The sequence below is a fragment of the Paramormyrops kingsleyae genome, chromosome 8, assembly GCF_048594095.1.
Source record: "Paramormyrops kingsleyae isolate MSU_618 chromosome 8, PKINGS_0.4, whole genome shotgun sequence".
In the NCBI taxonomy this organism is placed as follows: Eukaryota; Metazoa; Chordata; class Actinopteri; order Osteoglossiformes; family Mormyridae; genus Paramormyrops; species Paramormyrops kingsleyae.
Window position 1 is genome coordinate 18308655 of NC_132804.1, and position 25171 is coordinate 18333825.

Here is a 25171-nt window from a genome sequence, read left to right on the forward strand (position 1 = left end):
TCAAATCTGCATTTTTAAATCCTGGCTTAATCGTGGTTCTGCTGAACAGCAGGTTGCTTCCAGGTTCAGAATTTCTAAGACAGCAGTACACAAGAACAAGGTGAAGCAGGAGACACTGGGAACAACCATAAACCAGCCAGGTAGAGGGCAGAAGGAATTTTCTGATGCCAGAGATGACTATTAACTTATGTGCTTATGTTTCTCATTAATCGGAGGATGATCAAGTGACTTTCAAACGGAACGGCAAACATTAAGTGCAGGTGTGAGGTGCACTGCTAGGATAGTTTACATCAGGCTCCTAGAAGCAGGACTGAAGTCCCATAAAGCAAGGAAGGGAAGAACCAGTTTGCAATATGTATATACTGTTTGTGTGTGTGTGTGTGTGTGTACATATATATATAATATTCTTTATTTGCTGTAAGATTTCTTGCTTGTGCGGTGGAGTCTAAAGGCATGAATGTGTTACGCCAGATGTGTGACAGTTGGCAAACCTCACAAGGTGTGGCAATCAATAAAAACTTGTCATACACAATATTGCAAAAGAGATTTGCTTTCACCCACTGCTTCTCTCTGGTGAAAGAGATGGCGTTTGGAGACACTCACTGAAAACCATTTCAGGGGAATATCCCTATCTAAAAATTGAAATTGATTTCTTTTTGCTGCTAGATCTAACCTGGTTCTTGTATACCGGTAACTGGATAAATGACTGGAAAGTGTGTGCGTGTATATGTGTGTGTGAGAGATTGTGTGACAACAGTTGCTTTCACTTGTAGGAACAAAACTGCCCGCAGTGGTCAGTGGACAGGATCAGAAGCCTCAAGGCATTTAAAGGAACAGTTATTTATAGATATGCCATTTACTGGCCAACCCAGCAGAAGAGAGCCTGCAGCACCCTGATCTCTGGTTAGATTAGACCTAATCTGATTCTTACTGGTTACTCCAGCAAAATTTGCTTGGTGAAGTGGGACGTACTTTCTGACTCTATTGCACACGTGACATCCTTTTTAAGCCTTATATAAATGTCACCTTTTACAAGGAAAAGACTAAAATAGGTATGGGCAGAATGTGGACTAGTATAGACAAAATTATAAATATATAATATGAATAATATAAAATAATCTCATTTTTTACTGTATACTGTATAAGTATAAATATTCAGCTGAATGATTTACTTTGTTCTCCTGCTCTGAATATGACAAGCGCTCCCATTTCAGTTAAGTATGTAGTTGACCATTTGCAGAAGTTGTGCAGTGTGCCTGGTCTGTAGTTTCATTATCCTAATTTGCAGCTAAAACCTGTAGTACAAAAATATGTTGTTTTTATAGTAGGATTCTAGCTTGATTCCAAACAGATTTCGCCTCAGCCAGTGCCAGGCTGGCACACTAAGAGAAAACACAGAATGTGAATTTCTGTTTTAAAGCTATTTGTGATTCTAGAAAGATGAAGAAAATACTGTGGTTTTGTGGTGTGATAAGGCTTTGAAAAAGCTGAGGAGAGGCTGATCAGTGCAGCCAGTCTCACAGGAAGAGAGCTTAAACACACCTACACTTGCGTGTGATATCCAAATAAAAGTGATGGGTTTTCATCAGAACTCCCACAAACAGTGAACAAAATTACAAATTATTCAATGGAGCATGCAGTTTTTAGGAAATTTTACTATGAAGACAAAAGTAAAGCAAAAATAAAACTTCTTGAACACCATAAGGTTTTACAATACAATAAAAAACTGCCTTCAAATGAACATTTAGAAAGAGAAACTAACATCGTCCCACATATCTAACCCCAATGATTGTCAAAACTTATTTTTGCAATATTTTTTTTGCATATACTGTTTCCGCAACCTTCAAATTCCAGTTGCTTTTTTGAGCAATTCAGTGAACAAATTTAGACTATAGTCTTCTCTTTCCCACATCATCTAACTTAATGGGAATGAAATTTAGATCAAATAAAACAATTTAACAGAAGCAAATAAAATCAACTGAAAAGGCATTAACATACAACCCAAAGCAATTTGCTCCTTTGAGACAGATAACTACATGTCACAAAAGGTCTGACCATCTCATTTGAAGAATTATGATACATCTGGATGCAAATTTTTTAAAAAAAGCAATGCCAACTGACAGTGTAACCAGTGTTTAGAAAGCATTTACATCATCTGAACTTTCCCCCAGAAGGTCAAAACTTAACATAAACATGCAGGAGCTCAATGTGACATAGCCTGCGTGTTCCTTTGCAGAAGCCAGTCTCACCAAAAGTGAGAGGGCTGCACTGAAACATGCCACTATTTCTGCTGCAGGTGAAGTGGGAGCACAATAAGTGGTCCTGACAACAGCCCTTCTGAAGATTACATAAACAGAACATCCTGTAGCTGGTAAACAGGAGGAAGTGGAGGAACGGAGGCAGTGGAGAACATCATGGACGGCAGGCCACTCCCACCAATGACATCGCCAATTAAAATTGATTTCAAAATTGGCGAAGAGTTCTGGAATATAATCATCATCACTGGGATAACAACACAATTTAATGTGAGTGGTAATTGCATCTCCAGCCTACACATTCATTTTATATCAAAAATAAGTATTATTTTAATCTCTGTAGTGATCACTAATTACGTATAGTGGTGGTTACTATATACCAACATTGACCTATACATACACAGCATTGTGCAAAAGTCTTATGCAGTCAAAGAAATCGATGCTTAATTGATCTTCATGTTGGTGTAAAACTTTGATTTTATGTCTGTCAAAGTGCGTCAGCTTAGCCATTTCAAAACCTCTCCTAAAGTCGCCCATTCTTCACAGCAACCATCCAAAGCACCCGTGTATTTTTTGACTATCACACCTCGTTTGGCTAATTAAAACAAATTAATTAATCAAATAATTTAGTTGATGGTCAGATTGAATAAATACATGGAATGGCCGAGGTGCCCCTGAGGAGAGGTTTGGGATCTGAAGCGGTGTTCATCTAGCCATCCAACTATACATCAGCAACTTTTTGGAGAACAGAAGAAATTCTCGTTATCTTTTATCGTTACCGTGAATACTGTCAATATGCATACATTTTAATATCAAACTGCGTTTTATGAGCATACACTTACTACCTAGATAAAGCGCTTTAAACATTTTCTTTGACTGCCTGAGACTTGTACACAGTGCTGTATATCTCAATTTACAACATTCATTGTAACTCCTTTAAAAAAAAACAAAAAAAAAAACATTAGGTTTAAAGACTTCCTGGGTGAAGAAAAACAGAACTACGAACTAGAAAAGTGTTTGTATTTCTCCTCATCATTTCAAAATTCCCATCAAATGGTATAAACTGGTGCTGAAGTGAAATGACTCAGACGTGTGAATGCACTGTCAGAGGCAAGAAAAAATAATAAAATTATTATATCCCTATAAAGGCATTGTAAAACCAAATGTAAAACAGAAAAGGGGCAAGAAAAATCAGGGCTGGGTATGGGATGCTTTAAATGGGCGACACATTTAGAGTACTGTTTGGGTTGAGTCCAGAACTGGACCAGTTAACAACGGCTGTCAACCAAATGCAGAGCAGGTCACTCCATTGACTGGCATCTCAGACATGCCTTGTTGATTATAATTCCACGTGTTAAAGTGTCCAGCCCTGCAATTTCCTGCCACTATGCAGAGCATGATGCGTTAAAGTTGGCTGCAATACTTAATTGTTAAAAGAAAAAAATAAACTAAGAGTATGGCTACATTTCCGACAAAAAACCAACCAGGAAGGAAGCAACTGACACAGACCCTTGCCCATATTCTCATAAAAAAATCTGCTTCTTCGTTCTCCTTTCCGGGGTCCCTGGTTCTGCTTTTCGTAGTGGTAGCTCCCTGAAAAGGGCCTGCTGAATTCAGAAATCACCCCCTCAGGTCACAGCAAGTGGTGCAGGCCAAGATGGAGTCTGATTGCACAGCTGACAATATGTGTTTTTTTTTTTTGCCATGCCCAGCTCACCGCTGGAAGGGCTTGCGGGCTTTCTTCCTTCGCCGCACGGGCTTGGAGCTCTCGGTCCGGGGCTCACTGCTGTCCGCTCGTTGCCCCCAGTGGGAAAAGAATCCCGTGTGCGGCGGGGTAGCAGAGGGAGGGCTGCCACCTCCCGCGCCTGCTGAGCGCTGCGGGGCTGCGCCTGGCGGAAAGAAGGTTCCATTGGCGGCCATGCCGCTGGGTGGCTGTCCCTGGAAGATGCGGCTAAAGAAGTCCTGCAGGTCAGCAGCAGAATTGGGACCAGGGTGCTGGTTTGATGGAGCCCTGGAGAAGAGTTAAGCAGGTTGAGGGCATGCTTAAGGCTTGTGATAGTTTTGTATTAATATTGTCCTATAACAATGATACTAAACGATCCTTGGGTTTCCAAAAGAGGATCTGAGCGCTACCTATGACGTGCAGTGTTGCTGTGGTTCTTCGCGCCGAAGGAGATGTGGTACGGCACTCGATGAGTGTCCGGGGTGATGCTTATTCTCTGGCAGCCAGCCCACTCTGGTGGAAAAAGAATAGAAGGTAAAACTCTATACTTCCTTGCTCCCTCATCCAAAAACCAGGTCTTCCTCCCCACTTTAACCGTTTACAGCTCCTATCAGTCTGGAATGTTCCCCACACCGCCCAGAAGCCCTCAAAGGAAGCGCTTGGGGCACCAAGCCTGCCAGTGTGACGTTTGCGTTACACAGTGCAGGTCACTGGGGATTAAGTGCGGCTGGAAGGGCTGGCAGCTGCAGGAAACGTTTGGCCATTTGAGACCCTGGAGCGTGCCTGAATACCACAACTGCAGAATTTCCGGTACAGATTTGGCCTGTGACGCAACTCAGACTCACAGGAGTCACATTTACTGGCTCCAGCCTTTATCTGGTACCTCATTTCCCAGTTCTACCAGTTTCTAATTCTAAATATAGGAATACAGTCACACCCCAGAAGTGAACACGGTACCGGTGATGTCGTAGACCTTCCCGTCCATGAAGGAGAAGTAAGTGATCCGCAGGCCCAGCATGCTGGACTCGGCCCAGAAGTCCCCGTCCTCCGCACTGTGGTGTTTGTTGCATTCTGCGCAGAACCGTGCCTCTGCTGGATCTCGTTCGATCTCAAACCTCCTGCAGGGATGTGGATATAGGTGCATTTTTTTTCTCCTATCAAACGCTTTCCCAGTTGAGCCCCCCCCCCCCCTCCCCAAAGCTCAGAGATTCTAGTGAAGTTGCACCCTCACTGCAGACAGCAGGATACTCAAGTCACCCGTGACCTCACTTGCTCCCTCTGCTATGACAGGACTGCAGTGCTCAGCTTACCTGTGCTTGCCCTCGCATTTGGTGCACATCATGGTGTTCATCGCTTCCTTGAGGTCGTCCTGCAGCTTGGTGAGAAACTCATTCATCGACCTGGACAGCTCCGACTCTGCCATTCGCTTCCTGAGGAAACGACATGCAGCGACAAACAAGGGAAGGGTCACGGGTACCGCCTTTTCCCTAACAAAACCGTCGGTGAACTATTACAGAAAAAAACAAGCACTTACAGCTGGTACTGCCTGTATGTTTCTGGATTGCTAACTATGTCCCATGCAGCCCTTAGAACTTTGAAGGCCTCTCCAGCCCGTGGATGTTTGTTCTTGTCTGGGTGGACCTGGAAAAATGGAAGTACTATCCCATAACAATAAGGAACTGGGAAGTTCTTTTCTCTCTAAGAATTAAGCTCAAAGTTTCAAATAGCCTCCATTTTTTTTTACTAAAGAGCACATTACAAAACTAGTGAAAATGAACAATTACATTTGCTTAAAATGCTGAAAAAATGGCTCGTCGCAGGATAACATGCAGCCCACCTGTACAGCCAGCTGTCTATAGGCCCTCTTCAACTCAGGATCAGTAGCATTGTCTTCCACTCCAAGGACAACAAAGGGATCCAGTTCATTATCAGGAATATGGGCCAGACCCAGCAGTCTCTCCAGCTGCTTTCCTGGGTGACATTTATTTGAGGCCCTGGAGGACTCGGAGTGGGAGGCAGAAACCTCAGGGTCGCATCTCCCGAACAAGGACTGGATCTTCTTCAGGATCACTGCGGTATACTTCCAGATGCTGGAATTGAGAAATGCAGCCCCCCATGCTTGAGCCCTCTCCCCGGCCAGTCTGTCCAGCAGGCTTCCTGCTAACCTCGATCCTAGCAGGACAGCCTTGTAGAAGACACCAACACAGCATGCAAACCGTTGCCAGCCTGACCTTCCAAAACTGACAGCCCGTGTCCACACTGCCACTCCTGCATACCACACCCTACCCATAAAACACCAGGCCTCTGCCCTTAGAGTGCGCAGGTCCTTAGCCTTGCTGAGCAACTGGGAGCCAGATTCATAGAGAAGAGCCCCACCGGCCTCCACCACCTCCCTGCACTGATGGGCCACTAGGACAATGAGCTCCACAATCATTCGTATGCATGACAGGCACCAGGGGGGCAGAGACTCCGACAAGAACTCACGGCAAGCAAGGGCTGCCCTAGAACCGAAGTTCCCTCTGGATTTTCCCTGATGGTGATGGTGGTGGTGATGGTGTCTCCGCTTGGCTTGCTTGTGCCGCCCCCCAGATGTCAATGACTTTGAGGATGAGAACGCCATCTGCTGCTGGCTCTGGTCTCCACTGCTGCGGCCTCTGCTTCTCTTCCCTCCCCCAGACTTGTGTGACCCTGATTCTACATTCATCTCTGCATCCCGCCCCCCTTCATTCATGTCAGCTTGATTTTCACTGAGGCCCACTACTTCTTCCTGTCCCTCCTTCTTCAGCTGTTCCCATCTACCACAACTAGCCACCTCATCTTTGCTCCCAGCTTCCCAGTCTGCCTCCAACCCTGATCCAAATGCCTCTTCATGGCAGATCGAGGTCTCAAGGCACTGGTTGGTTAGTTCCCGGTTGTCCGTCTTTCCTTTCCACACAGGTGGGTGCTTTTCCTTCTTCTCATTTTCTACGTTTTCCAAAACCTTAGTCTGAACAGGGTGAGCGGACAAATCGAACCCTTTCATCATCTCGCCGAAGTCCACAGACCCATCTAAAGAGTCTTCAAGTTCTCCAAGAGCTTGTGCACCATCCAGCTCCTCCTCATCTTCCTGCCAGCTTTCCTTCAAGGTGCCACACGTTTCGACTCTCACACCTGAAGACGTCCACATACCATTGTATACTACCGGACCTCTCCTCTGCTTCACAACGGTGCTAGGCCCAGATGTCGACTTATGGCAGAGGCCATTCCCGACGGTGTTCCCGTCCCCCCCACAATGCTGAGGAGCTGGGTCACCGCCTGCTCCACAAAGGTCCATGTCAGCACTGTGAGACTCATCCATCATTAGCTCTGTATCCCACTAGCTTTATGCTCCATAAAGGCCCGCTGACCTACAGAGAAAACAGAACAGAAACATGACAGATATTGATTTAGAGCAATATGCTGAACCACTAGAAAAGCCATTAGCTTTTATTAAGTAATAAGGTAGGGTAATAAAACTATCACAATTAAAAATACATTATACAACTTACTACTGTTTTACACCACACCCATATGTTGGAATTTCAACCACGAATGTCATCTCTCTCTTATGTATTCACTTTTACTAAACATTTCGGATAAGTACAATTATTTGGTGAACCTAATCATTATAATTTTAGTTATGGCATGAGTTATCTACTATATACCGCGACAGGAAGTATGTCAAAAAGCCTAATCCGGAAAATAAATTCGCATTAATTAGCCTACTGCTCTCAAGTCAGCATTTAACTACTTTCGTTTTAGTAAGACCTTTCCGACACAAGTACGCATTAAAATTTATAGTAGCCTATATATCCATTACTGCGATTGGCGACGACTTTCTGGAACCATGCTAAAAATGTGGTGAGTTTTGATCACCAGGAAAAACAGGCCGACGGATTGGGCCGAAAGAAATTAAAGTTTTATCTGAATCGAGGGATATTTGGTTTGATCACGGCAATGCGCTTCACAGAGGTATAAAACGCTTCCTTTTCAGCACGACAACACGACGGGCAGCTAGCTAAACACACGGTCTTACAGTACAACAGCACTGCCGATGCACCAAGAGCTTAACATTAGCCAGTGTTTTCTCGTTGGACTTACTAGCTAATTTGCTTAACTTTTCAATGGGTAACATTAGTTAAAAAATAAAATGAGAAACGTTAAAGACAAACAATACTTACTTTTCCCGTCCATTTGAGGAAAAGCAAAACAGCATGCTGATTTAATCTTTTATTTTATGGCCGCGTCTCGATTACCCAAATTAGTTATTAGACGTTTGTACCGCTGGTTTCTATATTCAGATAATTCGGGACTCTGTACACCTACGACTTTGGGGATACATTGTACCTACATCACGCTGGACATTAGCCGACCGACTAAGCATCGTGTGACACAAACGGCGGGCGACTCGGCACCGAAGTCCTAGATCGTTTTCGCCGGATCTCACTCTTTAAAACGATATTGAATTATTATAGATCGTTCATTTCAGTTTAGCCATAACTGAATAGATTGTTCGCTTCGTTACTGACCGAAGTCCCCTTGTTTATCTTTTTCTTTTTCACTTCCGAGGGCAATAGACAAATCCAAATCTCAACCTCGTTTCCGCCACTAGCTTTAACCCCTTGCGCTCCATGCAAAAGGTAAAAAAAAAATCCATTTATCTCCCAAGTGCTTGTTCAGCACAGCACTGGAAAGAGACACTGACTCTATAAATAACATGCACGGATAAAATGCATTTGGCATTTTTCTCATTCTCTGCCTCATCCTAATCACCCAGACACATTATTAATGATGGTGTTCTTTAACTTTTTCTCTTTATTTAGATATTTGAAGAGAAGTATAGACAAGACACGGATGGTATACACGCTTCTGGAGTTTAATGTGAAGACTCGATCAAGGTACTCAGCCCTTATTAGTAACCATTATTATAGATATGATTGCTGTCCCCACAAATCAGAGATGATTATATAAAGATATTTGTAAATATACGTTAAGCTACCCCCAACTTAATTAGAGTTGCCAACTTTGGGCAGTTGGCTGGCGTGAGATTTTCAATTCCAGACAAGTCTGCACACTCATTTACATGTGGGACATGTAACAGTTTTATTAATTGTAAATAGTCTGTAGTGTTTGCAACTGCCTCGACGCTTTTGATCTAATTTTAGGTTTATAATGGAATAATACAGATTTGCCGTAAGATTTCTTGCGTGAGCTTGTGAGTCTGAAAGCGTGAGCGTCACGCCAGATGCGGGAGAGCTGGCAGCCCTGCCTAGTGCTGCCTGAACGTCTTGTTTCTAAATCTGCATTTCAATATCTGGAAAACAATTGTTAGAAAAATTGTGTATTTTTTTATTATTAACCTCAATGTTTGGATTTGCCAGTAGAGTGACTAATTATTCTAGACAGCGTGTAGACTATTTTGACTGTGAGAAGAAACTGGAAAAATAAAAGAAAACCCATGAGAAGACTATCTGAATGCTCCAGATTCTGAAAACGATTAACATCCATTATCAGTCATTATACAACACTTGCATGGTCATGACATACCTGTCAGTTAGCTGGCTTGTTTACGGAATTTTATTGTCTGGTAATAATGAATCCAAAGTAGCCTTACATTGCCACCGAGAGGGGATTCATTCAGATTTCAGCAAAACAGATCTGGCAGATTTGGAAATGGAAAGTTTGCAAAATAACATAAACGTTGGACAGCATGATGTTTCAGAGAGTAGCACTATAGCTGAACGCCACTAGGGTTGGGGTTCAAATCCCATGTGTAAGTGGTTTGCCTGGGCTTTCTCCCGCAGTCAGAAAACATCTCTGAATCAGCCATAATGTGTACGTGTGTCTATGTCCTATCCACCAGTTTTCCTTCCTTCCTTCCCCCATCCTTCCTCTAGGATAGGCTCCAATATAACAAGGCTCAGGGGAGTCATCTTCCCCATCCATATTTTTCTTGTATCACTCACAAAACTACTCAGCCAATCAGAAGACTTTCCACCATTTATTTTGATTATTAGTGCTCAACTAGGTAGTATAAAAATCTATAATATATATCATGGGCGTCGTGTACCCCCCACATTTAACATAAAATGCCAGTGTGCCCCCCCCATTCAAAATGCTTCTGATGCCCCTGATTTTATATATATATATAAACATAAAGATAATCTTTATTGTCATTGTCACTTGGACAGCGAAATTGAAAATTAAACTCGACTCAATGTGAGGCATAAAAAGAATAATAAATATTAAAGATATACAAATTGTATGAATTACAAAATTACACAAAATTGAAACATAACGCATAACATAATAAAACTATAGCAATGTTTTTAAATGAGATAGAATTATATATAAACATATAAAACCGTTGATGTCCTGCCAATATTTCTGATTGCCCCCCAAGTCAACTCAATAATAGGCCTGGGCTTCAGGTTCACACTGACCCCATCCTGGATAAAACGTATTGGAGATGGAGGGGGGTGGCATGTGGTTCAGCACTCTAAACCATTGTACCTGTGATCAGAAGCTGCCAGTTCAAGCCCAGCCTCAGCAGAATAGTCACATGTCCAGGGGCCCCTGAGCTCCAGAGCAGGCAGCTCGTCCTCATCTACATGCATGTCACGGAGAGCATGATGGGTAGAGAAAAGTCCCACTGTTATTATTATGGATGGAGGAATTAGTTCATTTAAATTAAACATCATGGTGTTTATATATGCAAAATATATGTGTAGAATCATATATGCATAATATCATAATGACAAAATACATGTATTATAAATAATATAATTATTGTGCACACAGCACTGTGACTGCACTAGAAAAACAGAGCATTATATACAAAGATTAGCAGTACAATTTATGTCATTATTATATTTAGAAAAGGAGAAAATAATTTATACAAATAAGTATAATTGTAAAACACGTAATTATGTGCGAGTGAATCGTCATGGGAACAGACAGCTGTGTGTATAGGTTAGAGGGGTGAGGTTTATTATCTGCACTGTAGTATCATCAGTGAACATATGATCGAGTATGTAACCTATGCGTCTGTACTATTTTGGTTACTGCAAACTTGGGTTATAATAATTCCATTATTTAACGAAAATTTCGACTAGATAGGCCTATTCATATTTTCTATAAAAAATGGCCTATTGTTTCCCTCACTTCCTCAGGAACGTTCAAATTACAGCTGCAACCTATTGTGTTTTCCTCCCTGTACGTGTCTCTGTCGCCATCCCTCCTACACTCTCGGATGCACAGTTTTGTATTTCTGCCTATTTTTTTATGCAGCGCTAATACGATCTTTGAAAAATTAGCAGCCATCTGTGGATGGCTGAGAGAATACTGAGAGCTGACACGGAAAAATGACTGAGCAAGGCAGAGGCAGATTGGCGTCAATCACATATATTTAAAAATAAGGAATGATAAATTTTAAACTATTGGGCAAACGATTTTAACGCGGTAAAGGTAATGGATTTTCAGTCTTTCAATACAAAATACACAATAATTTCAATTCAAGTAATTGAATGATATTTGCTCTAATCAACCCTTTTTATCCACCAGATCGTATTAACACAACTGGAAGTATGTCCTTGCCTACTTGGTGGAAATGCACATTTAAATTCTGCTATGAGGGGAAAAAAATGAATATGAAAAAGTAATGTCCTACACGTAATAGAAGTGGACTCCCAGTCCCGTAAATACGAATCCAGTTCTCGGAGCTGACGTTTCGCCAGCTAAAGTGTGGATTACTTCTTTTGCCGACTGTAACTGAGCGCTCCCAAGTTACTGAACAAAACCCGCACTGAATATAACTGCACTGTGTGTGAAAAATGGCGATCTACGCGCGGAGGTGGGAAACTGACCTAGAATAGGCTGTAGAGTTACAGCTGAAGCAGAATAAATTTCTGAGTAATAATAACACAAGTATAATTAACACTTGAGTATAAAGTACATACATTTTAAAAACAAAAATCACATAGCGTTGTGTTATCCCAAAGCCTGGTACTTGGTTTGAATAGTAATAAAATATTTCAATTTATAGTCGCTGAAAATAAAACCCTTAAGTTTGTGTATGGGAGAGGTCCTTTTGGAAAAAAAACGCATATACGCATAGATAAATGCTGCGTACATGGTGCTTTGTATTTGCTGACAAGAAAAGCAGAGAATTGACCAGGAGGGGGTTTAAAGAACGTGTCGACATGCTGCAACACCCACGGGTGACCCAAGTGTTCATGGAGGGGGGTGGGAAGAACAATATTCGACTGTACACTGTTGCCACAAAGCTGAACTGTGAAATACATTCCTTACTCCAGCTTACATTTTGTGTCGCTTAAGTTAATGTAACATCTTGTAAATGGAAATACACTGTTCTTTAACAGCGTCACAAAAATGTAGACATCTTATGCGAGTTTTCACCTATAGGAAGTGACCGTGGGCTACTAACATATTTGGCTACATCCTCCCATAGCTCGTAAATCAATAAGGAACAGTCGGGCAAACCGGAAAAGGCAATGCCCAATAAAGGTGTGCATTCTTTATAGGTGTCTGTCCACGTTTGCGTTATCATTGGTTTTTCGGCGAATTGCATCATTGGGGAATCCCCATCTTCAAGTGCGTCACTCTTTAAATGCAGCACATCAAGTCGGAAACAGCCCACGCGCCTCCCACAGACAGGGGCGCACAGCTCCAGAACGTGTCAGCTTACTTGCTGATTTTTGTCTATGATGAATAAAAACGACCAAAACCACCGATGCGAGTATTTAGTTCAATATCCATCACGTATCACTGTAGCATGTGTATAATTTAAGTTACACAATTTCATTTATGTGGTCCACAAATATTTGGCATAGAGCGTAAGTAGTATTTTTCTGGGTCTATACCATTACCAGTATGACAATGACTGATGTTGTTTAGAGAACCTGAATAACCGAAATGCTTAATTATAACGTGCCGTATTCTAATGCCCCTTGACACCCCATTTTCTGCAAACTCTCTTAGTAACCCGCCTCTCTACCCGGGAGAGGAAGGCTCTTTTCGGTCAGATGGCGCTCTGCAGTCCGCCCCCGGGTCTCCCGCGCCCACACATCCAGCAAAAGGTTACTACAAACAATGAAGTTCGTCAAGGGAGAAAGGCAGCTAGCTATGCAGGCAAGCACAGGCAAATAGGCGTTTTAAGTGTGACGAACAAGTCTAGAGGCAATAATCAGACTGGTCGATTAATATATTAGTACAAAATAAAACGAAATTAATATAACTTTAAAAGTATCGCGCGCGTCGCCAGTTTTTTTTTTTCTCGATTTAATTTCCCCCAAAGAGCGGTCATACAGTCATCTGTCAGCGATGAGAGCATCTCTAACTTGTGGGACTAAAGCGACATACGGTTACAAAGCTGAAGGGCGTTAAAGCTCAACACTGCCTATCGCAAGAGTGGCGCGATATACGGTGATCTTACGAGGCATTAAAACACAGCCGGTGAGTGTATGAAAACTGGACACGGCTCCAGGAGATCCTTCTGAGATCACTTAACACACGGAGGTCTCCTCTGTCACTCACCATCAAACTGTCGGACTCGGACGAGGTAAGAACTGTATATTTTAAATCCATAAGTACTTTTTAAATATCCGTGAGGTAGACTTTAATTTTAAGAAAATAACCTGCGTTTAAAACCCAAGCCCGCAGTTTAAAAAATGTATTTTACTAGATCGATATCTTCTTTTTATGGATGCAGGATTTTTATAATGCCAATGATTTGATGGCTATACCTCCTGAATATGAATTTAAATACTCAGAAATTGCTGAACGTTGATACGTGGTTCTGAATTCCGCAATCCTGAAAACACCCATAAGTTAATGCGTTAGCCACGACTGTGCGATTCATTCTCGGGTTATAATTTGACTGCAAAGGGCATAACGAAATAATAGTACGTTTAAATGTGCTGCTTACAAATACAACTCAGCTACTTTTAGTTAGGGGAGGTGAATAAAAATGATTTTTTAAAACTCTTTAAATAGTTTGCGATGTATGTCTTCTTCCATAGTTTTGTACAGTACAGCTGAGAGATATATGCGTAGTTATGTTTTTTATGAATTATTAAGCGTGATAAAATATTGACCAGTCTTGATTCAATAATAATAATAATAATAATAATAACAACAACAACGATAATGATAATAATAATAATAAACTACAACAACAACAACAATAATAATAATAATATTTTGCCAGGGTTGAATAGGCTCTGCTTTTGATATTAACTGCAAGGTTAATAATGGTCTAGCATATTGACCTTTAGATTTGATTAAATAAATAAATTCAATAAATACTGCTTTAGACATGACAATAATGTGCCGTGAGCCCTGGACCAGAAAGGCGGACACCATAGCAGGACCAAGGAAAGATCACAAAACAGGCGAAGCAGCTTATAAAAATTCTCATGTATGCTCACGAAGACCCAGACTTCACAGTGTTCAGAAAAAGAGTAAAACGTTTCTGTGTGTAATTAGAGCCAGGAGATGTTTAGGAGCCAAGATCAAGTACTCTAAATGGTTTGTTTTTGTGGTTTTATTTTTAATTTTGACTATTTGCAGTAGCATAGCGTCAAACATTATCTGTAGCAAACCACTATCCTCCCACACCTGGGCATGGCTAGACTGTCTTGTTGGTCACTTGAAATCAAATGCATTTAGTAAAGAGCTTGTAATTAATCTCAAAAGGAGAATGTAATATGTTCATATTTTTTCTTGCTGATCTAGTTCTCTTCCTGCTACCGGTTCTCCCCTCAGGTCACTATGTCCCTGCCGCGCACGCTCGGGGAGCTACAGCTGTACCGAGTGTTACAAAGGGCCAACCTTTTGGCATACTATGACACCTTCATCCAGCAGGGCGGCGATGATGTTCAACAGCTGTGTGAGGCTGGGGAGGAAGAATTTTTGGAGATAATGGCCCTGGTGGGTATGGCCACCAAGCCTCTACACGTGCGGCGTCTGCAGAAGGCTCTCCGAGACTGGGCTGCCAATCCGACGCTGTTCAACCAGCCTCTGGCCAACGTGCCGCTAAGCAGCATCCCCCTGTTCAAGATCGACACCAGTGGGAGCAGCGTGGGGGCGGGGACAAGGAAATCTGTGAGCAACGGGCAGCCGGGATCTCCCTGTGAGAGGGAGGAACGGGTGTCGCTCACTCCCATGCGGAGCGGAAGCCCAAAAAGCCCATCCTCCCAGTCCTCCCCACAACCTCCTGACAACCTCTATAGGGACAAGCTGTCTCCTATGGACCCACACTGGCTAAATCCAGATCAAGATAGTGGCAGTGCATCAGGGACGATGGTGGATGAGGATCAGTCCAGCCCACCACTTCCCCCGGCAGGACCCTCGACTCCTCCGGCCTCTACTTCCTCCTGCGTCTCAGCCTGGCCCGGAGGACGACTCGACCTGGAAATGGTGCGACTGGTGGCGGACAGTGTGGGGCGGCACCTACGCACTGTCCCGAAGACTGAGCCAGGGGAGGTGATGACTCTTCTCAACCTGAACAAGAAGCTGGCCAAAACTGTGGGCCACATCTTCGAGCTGGGGCCTCACGACCCGGCCAAGGAGGAGGAGATCCGCAAGTACAGCCTCATCTATGGACGGTTCGACTCCAGGAGGCGAGAGGGCAAGCAACTGTCACACCATGAGGTGAGAGCGAGGACATCTGCCAAGCAGTGAGGGGAAAGTGATACTGGAATCAGCCAGTCACTAGGTCAGTTATGCTGCATTCCATTTTCCTCGGGGGTCAGAGGTCAGAGCTGGGAATGACGTGGCACCTGAGTTAACAACATTCCAGTACAAGTCGGAAAGCCATTTATCAATACCAGAGAACTGTTTCAAAAAGCAGGATTTCTTACTTAGCTGGATAACTTGTCAGGTTTAAGGTACCTCAGTTTAAACGGCCTTTATCTTCATTCCCTTACATTCAGCCCAGACTACCTTAAATCCAACAAGTTATGTGGCTGTACAAGAAGTCCTATTTTCTGAAACAGACCCCAGTTCAAGCCAGGTTCATTGTTAACCATTGTTAGCAATACCAGTTGATAACAAAACATTATGTGGTATTTTGCGCATAAAAACACCTTAGCAAAATACCCACAGATAGTGGTTGGACATGTACGACTGATTTAATGAGCCACAAATAAGACCTAAATGCTAAAATACAGTATATAACAAAATTTTTCACTTCTGTTGATGAAGGGCGCAGCCATCTTGAATTCTGAGATCAGGGTTGCAGAGGTACCTGCAACCTTCCCAGTCGGTACTCTGACATCAGGGGGCGTTCCAATTGAAATTTCTGACTAGGAACTTGGAAATTCCGACTTCCGAGTTCAAATGAAATGCAGCATTAGACACATAGCTAATGTCATTCCAGCATTTTCAAGCTCTTTCTTATAGACTTACATACAATCACTGGAGGTTTTTCTTTTTTTTAGATTGATAATGTTCTATTTAGCAAATGCCATGTACAATAATAATGTATGGTATCGTTAACCTTAAAAGTGTGAAATAGAAAGGTTTGTATGTTTATATATATTAATTTAAACCATCCATCCATTTTTCATAACTGATCTGGTACAGAGTCATGGCAAGAAAGCAGAAGGAACACCCTGGTTCAGATGCTGTCCACTACAGGGCACACATAGTCACACAGTAAGGGCAATTTAGAGATACTAGTCCACATATTTTTGGACTGTGGGAGGAGACTGGAACACCTAGAGGAAACTTGCGCAAATTCCACACACGCGGAACCGGGGGCGGGAGTCAAATCCTCAGGCCTGGAGGCGTGACGACCACAGCGCCTTCATTTACGTCGATCTCCTGGCATTTCATGAGCCTCCGTCCTGCTTTTTAAAGTGGGCCTGCATTTAGCATGCTGACAGACACGACTTCTTCTTCGCCTTCTCAACCTGCTCTTCTGCCGAATCGGCTGCTCGCTGGCCACGCGCAGATGCTGATAAACGAGGCGGCTGCGCAGTTCTGCATTTGCGACAATGCCCTGCTGCTGAGGCGGGTGGAGCTCTTCTCTCTGGCCAGGCAGGTGGCCCGGGAGTGCGCCTACACCTCCACGCTCAAGAAAGCCAGGTCAGGATCTCGCCTTTGTGCTCTCGCGCTGTGATTTCAGGGGTTATATCATCAAACGGTCCCTTTTCTGTCCCTCACCACTGCCACTCATGGTGTCAGCAGCTATTCCGAAGTAACAGCTACTTTCATTAGTATACTACTTCACTGTCAGAAAAAAGGGTACAGACTTGGTACAGTTTTGTTCCCCAAGGTACAAACAACATCAATGTACCCCAATGGTACAAAAATGTTCATCAGAGTCCATTTCTGTACCTTAAATTAGACTAAAAGATACATTTACCTACCTCTAGGGTACAACTGTCAGACCCTTGAGGGTACGGTCCCAGTGACAAGTAATTGTACCCTCACACGTACAAATCGGTACTATTTCTGACAGTGTAGTACCCTACTATAGTACTCTACTGGCCTGATGCCTCTCTATGTTCTCTGAATGTTCTTAGTGTTGCACTTCTGGTAATTTAATTGTCTTATTAGGTTCTTGCTTAGTTTGGAAGATATTGTTCAGTTCTTGCTCATATACTACTTACAGTTATAACTGGGTATTCGTTGGAAGCTCAGCCTAGATGTAGTTCTGCTTAGTCATCTCCTCAACAGCACGTATATTTCTAATGTGCTATGTCTTCCTTGTATGTCACTTTGAACAGACGTCTCTGCTAAATAAAAATCAATGTAAATGTAAACATAAATGTAGTAGAATCTTATTATAACAACTGTGGATTTTTAATTCCTCTAATATTAATATCTTGCAGAGGTTTATGAGGGATGTTAATCTTTTGTATAATTTTCATATATTTGAAAATACATGTCTCGTGTCAGTGGTATTAAACTGTGACTGCTGTTTCACTGGGAAAAGAAACTCAACAGTACTCCAAACAAATGATATGACCTTGTGCAAATATGTCAACAATATATTTAAATGCATTTAAATTGCTGCAGTGTAATGACTGAAGAAATGTAGAGAAGTTTATTGGCATTAATAATCATTGTACAGTCTTTCAGTGATGCTAATTGTATCTCTGGAAATAGGACAAGTACAGAAGAATGTGGCCTGCCATCCCAAAAGCGCATGAAGCAGGAGGTAAGCGTGTTTCAAAGCATCTCAGGAAACAGCAATCTGGCTTCGTAATATGATAAAACATGTGGTATGTAGCTGGCTTTTTCTGCGGGATTTCCGCCTCAGTGCCGAAGGTTTACTCTGCTGCAGGTGACCGTGTCTGACTCCCTCCATGACACTGCTGAGAGGCCCGTGGGGGGGTCAGAAGGTGGACACCAAGGAGTGTTAAGGCCAGGGACGGACGAGGAGAGCCTGTCGGGGGAGAGTCTGGATGGCTCATCACAAGGTATTGATTTCTGGGCTGTCAGGAGAGAAACAGAGGCTGCTTTTCCACCACTCTAGGTACCATACTTTTGGTATGGTGCTTCTGGTACTTTCCCTGTTCCATCGACTTCCAGTTGAGAACCAGTACCAAAAGTTCCAGTTCCTAAAGTACCAAATCAGCTGGGGTACTTTTTTGGTACTTCGATACTTTGGGGTGGGATGTGCAAACATGTTCATTGTGGATCGGATATGCAAATAGCCTGCCTCTGAAACATAATACAACCACCATTCTGAAAAAAGTTAGGAACACAGAAAACAATGATAAAGTAAAAAACAAAAAAAAAGTAATAATAATAATATATGCGTGGACAAATGAAGAGACCCAAGCTTTAATTGCGATCTGGTCAAAAGAATCAGAGGAAGATTTGGATGGTATGAGAAGATAAAAAGTATTTGCTATAATATACTAGAGCTGCACGATATTGGGAAACAATGAAATATCACAATGTGATTTTGTAATAAATATTGAGATATTTACAAAAAAAAAAAAAGAGTTTAAAATAAATTTCTCACAAACATGTCTAGGAATGATTTAAACTGCAAGGATGAAAACAATCATGAATGTCTCGGAAAGTGCATGCAGAGCAGTGACCGTAAACTTGAAATTGATTTAAAAAAATAATAAATCAGCTGCAGTACCGGTTTTTAAACCAACACGTTGAAGTACTTTTGGTACTTTTCTGAATTGGGGAGCGAAAGTACTGTACCTGTTGCAGTGGAAAAGTGCCCAGAGACACCACTGTTCTGTCCCCATTGACCACCTACTGCTGCTTATAATCGCACATTTTGTCTACATTTTATGATCACGAGCCATTAATGTGATTTCTTCTCTATCTGTCCTGGCAGACCTGGGCTCACAGTCCAGCCATTCTCAACCCCCCTGCCCTCCTGTTGATGGCTCTGCTCACACAGCCTTAAGTCGCCACCTCGTGAAGCAGGCGCTCATGGATGAGGGGTTGCGATTGGCTAGGCTGGTGTCACATGACCATATGAGCAAAGGCTGCCCAGGGACAAGGTGTATTCAAACTACAGGTAAATTGACTTACTAATGCAATGTAATATATATATATATATATATATATATATATATATATAAATACAAATATATATATACAGATGCTCCTCTACTTGCGAATGAGAAACGTTCCGAACGGCCATTCGTAACTTCAAATGTTCTTAAGTCATTATTCAACATCATTTTAGGGGTATATGCAAGTACAAAGAACTAGGATGCTAGGAGTCCACACGCTACGCAGCTGCGCGGTGCGAGTAGCGGCCAGAACTCGTACTAGGCAGAAATTGGCGCATAGAAAAAAAATTGATGTTGCGGATAGGAAATGGGAGCCAAATTAACACAATTTGGACTTACAGTTCTCTTCGTTCGTATGTCTGAAAGTTCGTAAGTTGAAAGTTCGTAAGTAGAGGAGCGTATGTGTGTTTACATATATATACATATATGTGTGTGTGTGTATGTGTGTGTGTTTGTGTGCAAAAAAAATGTTTTCAAGTAATCATATTATTATTAAAGGTGTGTAGATCCGTTTATGCAAAAAGATAGTTTTCAAAGATATAATTTAGCAATTATACTATAGCAGTCATACAAAAAAAAGTGTCTACTTTCTGGTCATCTGCCTCATTTACTGTATGTATGTAACTGGAACTGAGAGGGAAATAGAGAGAGAGATCTGGGTTTGGGTTGTGGGGGAGTTGTGGGGGCGTTGAATTAAGCAACCCCCCCACCCCCACCCCCACACCTGACAGCAATATGTGATTTTAAGAACTATGTGTGATGAGTGGTGCTTTGAGGATAGGGTGGATGGAGAGAAAAGGGACTGAGTGGGTGGTGGCAGTGGTGAGAGGGGTGGGGGGCTGCATTGACTCAGGCAGCGCAGAGTAAAAATAAAATGTGTGGGCAGGGAATAGATGTCATTTGTTTTTTGTTGTTTTTTTTTCTTTAATATTACATAAAACCCATCTTGTTTCCTATGGGCCTGACGTCAGCGCTTCCTTCTCCTTCGTGCGCGGCTGAACTCAGCCGCTGGGCTCTCATCCGCCGTTTATTCGGCCCCTTGAATTCGAATGGCTACGGAATGACTCCCGGCCTCGTCTGCGATCTCTGTTCGCCGCAATGTCTGTTATATACAGGGAGCTGCAGCACGAGATTTATATGACTAGATGTTTCAGTAGAATTACAGAAGGTAGCAAGCAATACAAGGTATAAAGGAGAGGTGCAGAGGAGGAATATGGTTATTTACATTGCCGTCTTTTTGTGGAAGACATGGTGTTTTTATTTTTAAATCCAAAAGAAAATACATGAAAAAATTAAATGTAAAGATGACAGTGAATATGTGTGTGAATGGTGTGTGTCTCCTGTGATGGGTTGGCACCCCACCCTGGGTTATTCTCTGCAATGCTCCAGACTCCTGTGACCCTGCATGGGACAAATGGGTATGGAAGATGGATGGATGGATGGATGGCAAAGATGACAGACTGCTTGTTATAAACATGTTATAAAGCTGTGATCCACTGCATTGTGATTTAGGTATCATTGATTTGGGGGGAGTCACATGACAGTATTATGTGTATGAGTTTCGCCTTGTTTTCTGGGACATTCGTGAGCCATTCCCTGCCTTTGCAGAGCTGGAAGACAAAGCTTTGGAGAAGAGCGACTCAGATAAACCTTGCAGAAGAAGCAGCTCCTGTGGCATTAAAGATCATTCTGGAAAAGAGAAGGGCACTCTCTGAAAGACCCCCTCACCCGCTCTCTTTTCCGTACCTCCCTCCCCATCAATGTCCATTTGGGCAGTAATACTTTTTTGGCTTTTAACACCAAAAGCCAAGCGATGCTTTAGCAGAGAAGAGCAGGCCACAGCATCCCTGCTGTAATTTGGAAGGCCGCGGATTAACACTTTAGAAAATTGATCTGATCATTTTATTTTTTGTAGGTTACACGTCGCGACTCTATAGGCACCCCGGTGCTGTTGTTTCTTACAGAAATCTTCTTGCACTGATAGACTTTAGACTTACTCTCACTGCAGAAATATAACAACGCTTTAGATGGCAGATGCCATAATACTGTTTCATCACATGTCTAGGTACCTTTCTTCCGGCCGATCAAAATCAATCGTCTGATTTGCTCAATATAGCCTCCTGAGACCCAAGGAAAAAAGTGTCCTTCAATTTTAGGTTTTTTGTCTTTGGAGGAAATAAGACATTTTACAATTTAGATTTTTTCAAATGTATTTTTATTTCTAATTTCACAGTCCTCTTTAGTGTACAACAGAAATAAATATGTTTCCTTACATCAGTGAAAAGATAGATGCAAAAACAAAATGTCCACTACAATGGACATAAATGAATGGATGGGGTTACAGTATCTTGGCTAACATAACAACAGCAGTTCTTTCTGCTTTCTTAATATTGTGGTGGCATCTTGGCATCATATGTTATAGTAGTAGTGCTTACCCCCACAGTATTCATTATTGATTTACAGTTTTTAAACACTTCAGGTGCTACAGCATTGATATTGCTTAGCTGAACAGTTGGAAAGTTTCTGTGCAGTTAGTGGTGTGAAAGAATCCATTGATTCTTTGATACTTTAAGATGCATAACTTAATGTTCTTTTAGACATTGGTCTTTGATAATAGAGAATTACATCCTTTAGACAAAGACTCAGTGCATTATTATTTGGTAGATTGAGATCGCATGTTGTTTCTATACTATAATGACTCCATCTTATAGCAGAAATCATTTTAAATTTAAAGTGAGCATTGCCTGGGTGATAACATTTTCAGTTGTAGACAACTAATGTACAAAACAGACCATGAGGTGTTATCCGGTTATGAAATCTGCAAAAGTTCGCCTCAATCTAAATGCTGTCTAATGAACTAACAAGGGCAGTTATGTTGTTTAGAGTATGGTACTGATCTAATTGCTGGAAAATCTCAAGTCTAAACACTAAATCACTGGGTTTAAAACTGGGTAAATGTTTAAGCCTGGTTGTATGAATCTAAATCAAATCTGTGTGAAAAGTGTTAAAATAATTATAGAATGGATGAAGGATTCTTCAGCTGTATCTATAGTATTACGAAAATTTAGCTTTTCACGCAAAGTAACAGGACCGGCATGTATTTTAACTCAGGATGTAAAGGATCACACAGCTCATATCCCAATGGAAGAGTCTGGATCATTGATTTTTCACCCAGGAAGCATTTGGCAACCTTTTACATCTCAATGCATTGTATTATAATGTATAGATTATCTATTTTGTTAATTTTCAATAAAAAGATATTTTACAGATGTGTGTTTTATTTTACTACAAATTCAAACAATATTAGCTAAATGAAACATTCTTAAAAAAAACTTAAAAAAAAAGAATATTTTAAGAATTCTGAAACATTTATATAAATATATCTTTTTCAGCTCGAAAAAGAGGATTACACTATTATAAGTTTCGCAAAGAATGTCTAAAAAAATAAAAAATACTGCACCAAGTCAGAACAGACCAGTACAACCACATATGTATAATGTTCAAAATCTTCTTCTGGACCCGGGATGTCAGTGCAGTGTCAAATTGTGACTAATACTGAGGATTAGTTTTAAATACGAAAGGCATCAAACTACCAAAAACACAAAACCAAGCACTATCTGGAAATATTGAACAGAGTTTGAAAATATAAATGTTTGAAAGACCAAGGGACTTAGGGTGACCATATGTCCTCTTTACCTGGACTTGTCCTCTTTTTCGGTACCTAAAAATGTCTGAAATGTCCAGGATTTAGCTCAGAATACTTTCTTAGTGCATATTTGCATTGCTTTGACACCCCTCTTTGCGTCCTGTCAGGGTGTCCTCTTTTACACAAAGCAAAATATGAACGACCCTAGGAAGTACCCTACCTGATTTCTGGACTATTTAAGCTTATGTAGATATACAGCACTACACCCAGTAACAACGACACTAACTAGCAAAGCAGACCTGTGAGGTTTGGCCTCCTGGAAGAGCTGACTAGAATATGAAGATTCGTACGTCGGTATTTAGTTTCTTGGTGTTCTTGAGTGGGCTGAGCAAGCTCAGCAGCTTTATTAGCTGCAACGTTCGTAATAACGACACGGGGATTGGCTCAAAGAGTTGATGTGAGCGAGTTCAGGGAAGCTGTGAGACTCGGCCCCAAGGAGACGAAGCCCACGCTCTCCGCTGTTCATATGGCTGCCTGTTCACAAATGCTAATGTATTCGTGTTATTTCAGCTGGTTCTCTGATTCTCCGCTTTCTTCCCCAGGCTCTGGCTGTCATCAACATTTGCTTGTAAGGTAGAAGGAATGGTAAAGGCAGGACCGCCTCACAAATATCCCCTGTCAAGGCACAGGGCTTCTAAAATTAGTGCATGGTGAATTACACCGCAGATGTTAATGACCCCTTGTAAAGAGGAATACTGCAAAAATTAATCAGGTGTGTTAAATGAGGGGAAACCCAAAAATGTGCAGGGCTCCGTCCCCCCAGGACTGGACTTTGACACCCCTGCACTACAGTATAGATATAATATACATAGAACCAGGTTAGGAAATATTAGTAAACAACCGGAACCTATCCCGGGAACAAGAGGCATAGGCGGGAGCAATTAATAATATAGTGTGCATTATATGTACCTTGGAACGGATGCCAGTCCATTACAGGACACATACACATACGTATACAGTGAAAAAATTTAGGACACCCCATTAAATATTTAATTCTTTATTAAGGAATATCAATATCAATATTAAATCTTCTTTAAAATTCATATGTAGATAAAGGCAATGTAATTGTATCACCTACAACATCAAGAAACAAATTCACTTATTTAACAAAGATGGCAATTCCTATTGATGAAAAAGTTAGGACACCCTGTGCCCTAATAACTAGTATTTCCCCCTTTGGCTGAAATAACCTCAATGAGTCGTTTCATATAACCATCTATCAATCTCTGACATCGACTGGCAGAAAGTTTTCCCCACTCTCCAATGCAGAATTCCTTAAGCTGTGTGATGTTTGAAGGGTGTCATGCATGCACTTCTGCTTCAAATCACCCCACAGCAATAAGATTCAGATCCAGGCTTTGACTTGACCATTCCAGAACTCTCCATTTCTTTCTTGTAAGCCATTCCCTGGTAGATTTACTGGAATGTTTTGGGTCATTGTTATTTGCATGGTCCACCCCCACTTCAGCTTCAACTTCTGGTCAGATGTTTTCATATTGTCCTCAAGTACCCTCTGATATAAGGAAGAATTCATAGTGGATCCTATGATGGTGAGCTGGCCAGGTTCTGCTGCAGCAAAGTAGCCCCAATCCACGATATTTCCACCCCCATGCTTCACAGTTGGTATGAGTTTCTTTTGCTCAAAAGATGTCTTTGGTTTATGCCAAACATGTCCTCTGTTACTGCAGCCAAATAATTCAATTTCAGATTCATCTGTCCAAAGCACATTGTTCCAAAAGTCCCGGTCTTTGTCTAGGTGGGTCTCTGGCAAACTTCAGTGTTGCCCAGATGGTTTTTGACAGCAAGGGTTTCCTCCTTGCATTTGTAGGACTTCACAAGGAAAACCAGTTACAACTATGGTCACCAAACCTTAAAGAAACAGAATTGCTACGACAGGGATAATCGAGGAATGGTCTTAAATGGTTGCTTATGCAAAGGAAAACTTGAAACA

General features: G+C 41.8%; 2 protein-coding genes across 7 annotated transcripts; one reads left to right on the top strand and one right to left on the bottom strand.

The window, feature by feature from the left end:
* Window positions 1-1637: 1637 nt before the first annotated feature.
* dnajc14 (DnaJ (Hsp40) homolog, subfamily C, member 14) lies at window positions 1638-8584 on the bottom strand. Of its 4 annotated transcripts, none has more exons than XM_023832369.2 (7): window positions 8526-8584; window positions 5816-7364; window positions 5513-5619; window positions 5289-5408; window positions 4936-5096; window positions 4389-4491; window positions 1638-4266 (listed from the first exon to the last, which is right to left on the bottom strand). In XM_023832369.2, the coding sequence occupies exons 2-7, from the start codon at window positions 7316-7318 to the stop codon at window positions 3969-3971; spliced, it is 2292 nt and encodes a 763-aa protein (XP_023688137.2). In that variant the 5' UTR covers window positions 7319-7364; window positions 8526-8584; the 3' UTR covers window positions 1638-3968. The 4 variants fall into 4 exon arrangements, with proteins under 4 accessions (XP_023688137.2, XP_023688129.2, XP_023688121.2 ...); XM_023832361.2 differs by having other exon boundaries at window positions 8348-8575; XM_023832353.2 differs by having other exon boundaries at window positions 8178-8575.
* On the top strand, window positions 7760-22781 carry LOC111854440 (NGFI-A-binding protein 2-like). Of its 3 annotated transcripts, none has more exons than XM_023832403.2 (8): window positions 7760-7857; window positions 8820-8894; window positions 14782-15669; window positions 16973-17106; window positions 18133-18184; window positions 18311-18446; window positions 19331-19516; window positions 21123-22781. In XM_023832403.2, exons 3-8 carry the CDS (start codon window positions 14788-14790, stop codon window positions 21227-21229), a joined length of 1497 nt encoding a protein of 498 aa, XP_023688171.1. In that variant the 5' UTR covers window positions 7760-7857; window positions 8820-8894; window positions 14782-14787; the 3' UTR covers window positions 21230-22781. The 3 variants fall into 3 exon arrangements, with proteins under 3 accessions (XP_023688171.1, XP_023688164.1, XP_023688157.1); XM_023832396.2 differs by lacking the exons at window positions 7760-7857; window positions 8820-8894 and adding exons at window positions 12813-12851; window positions 12997-13576; XM_023832389.2 differs by lacking the exons at window positions 7760-7857; window positions 8820-8894 and adding an exon at window positions 13623-14544.
* The last annotated feature ends 2390 nt before the right edge of the window (window positions 22782-25171 follow it).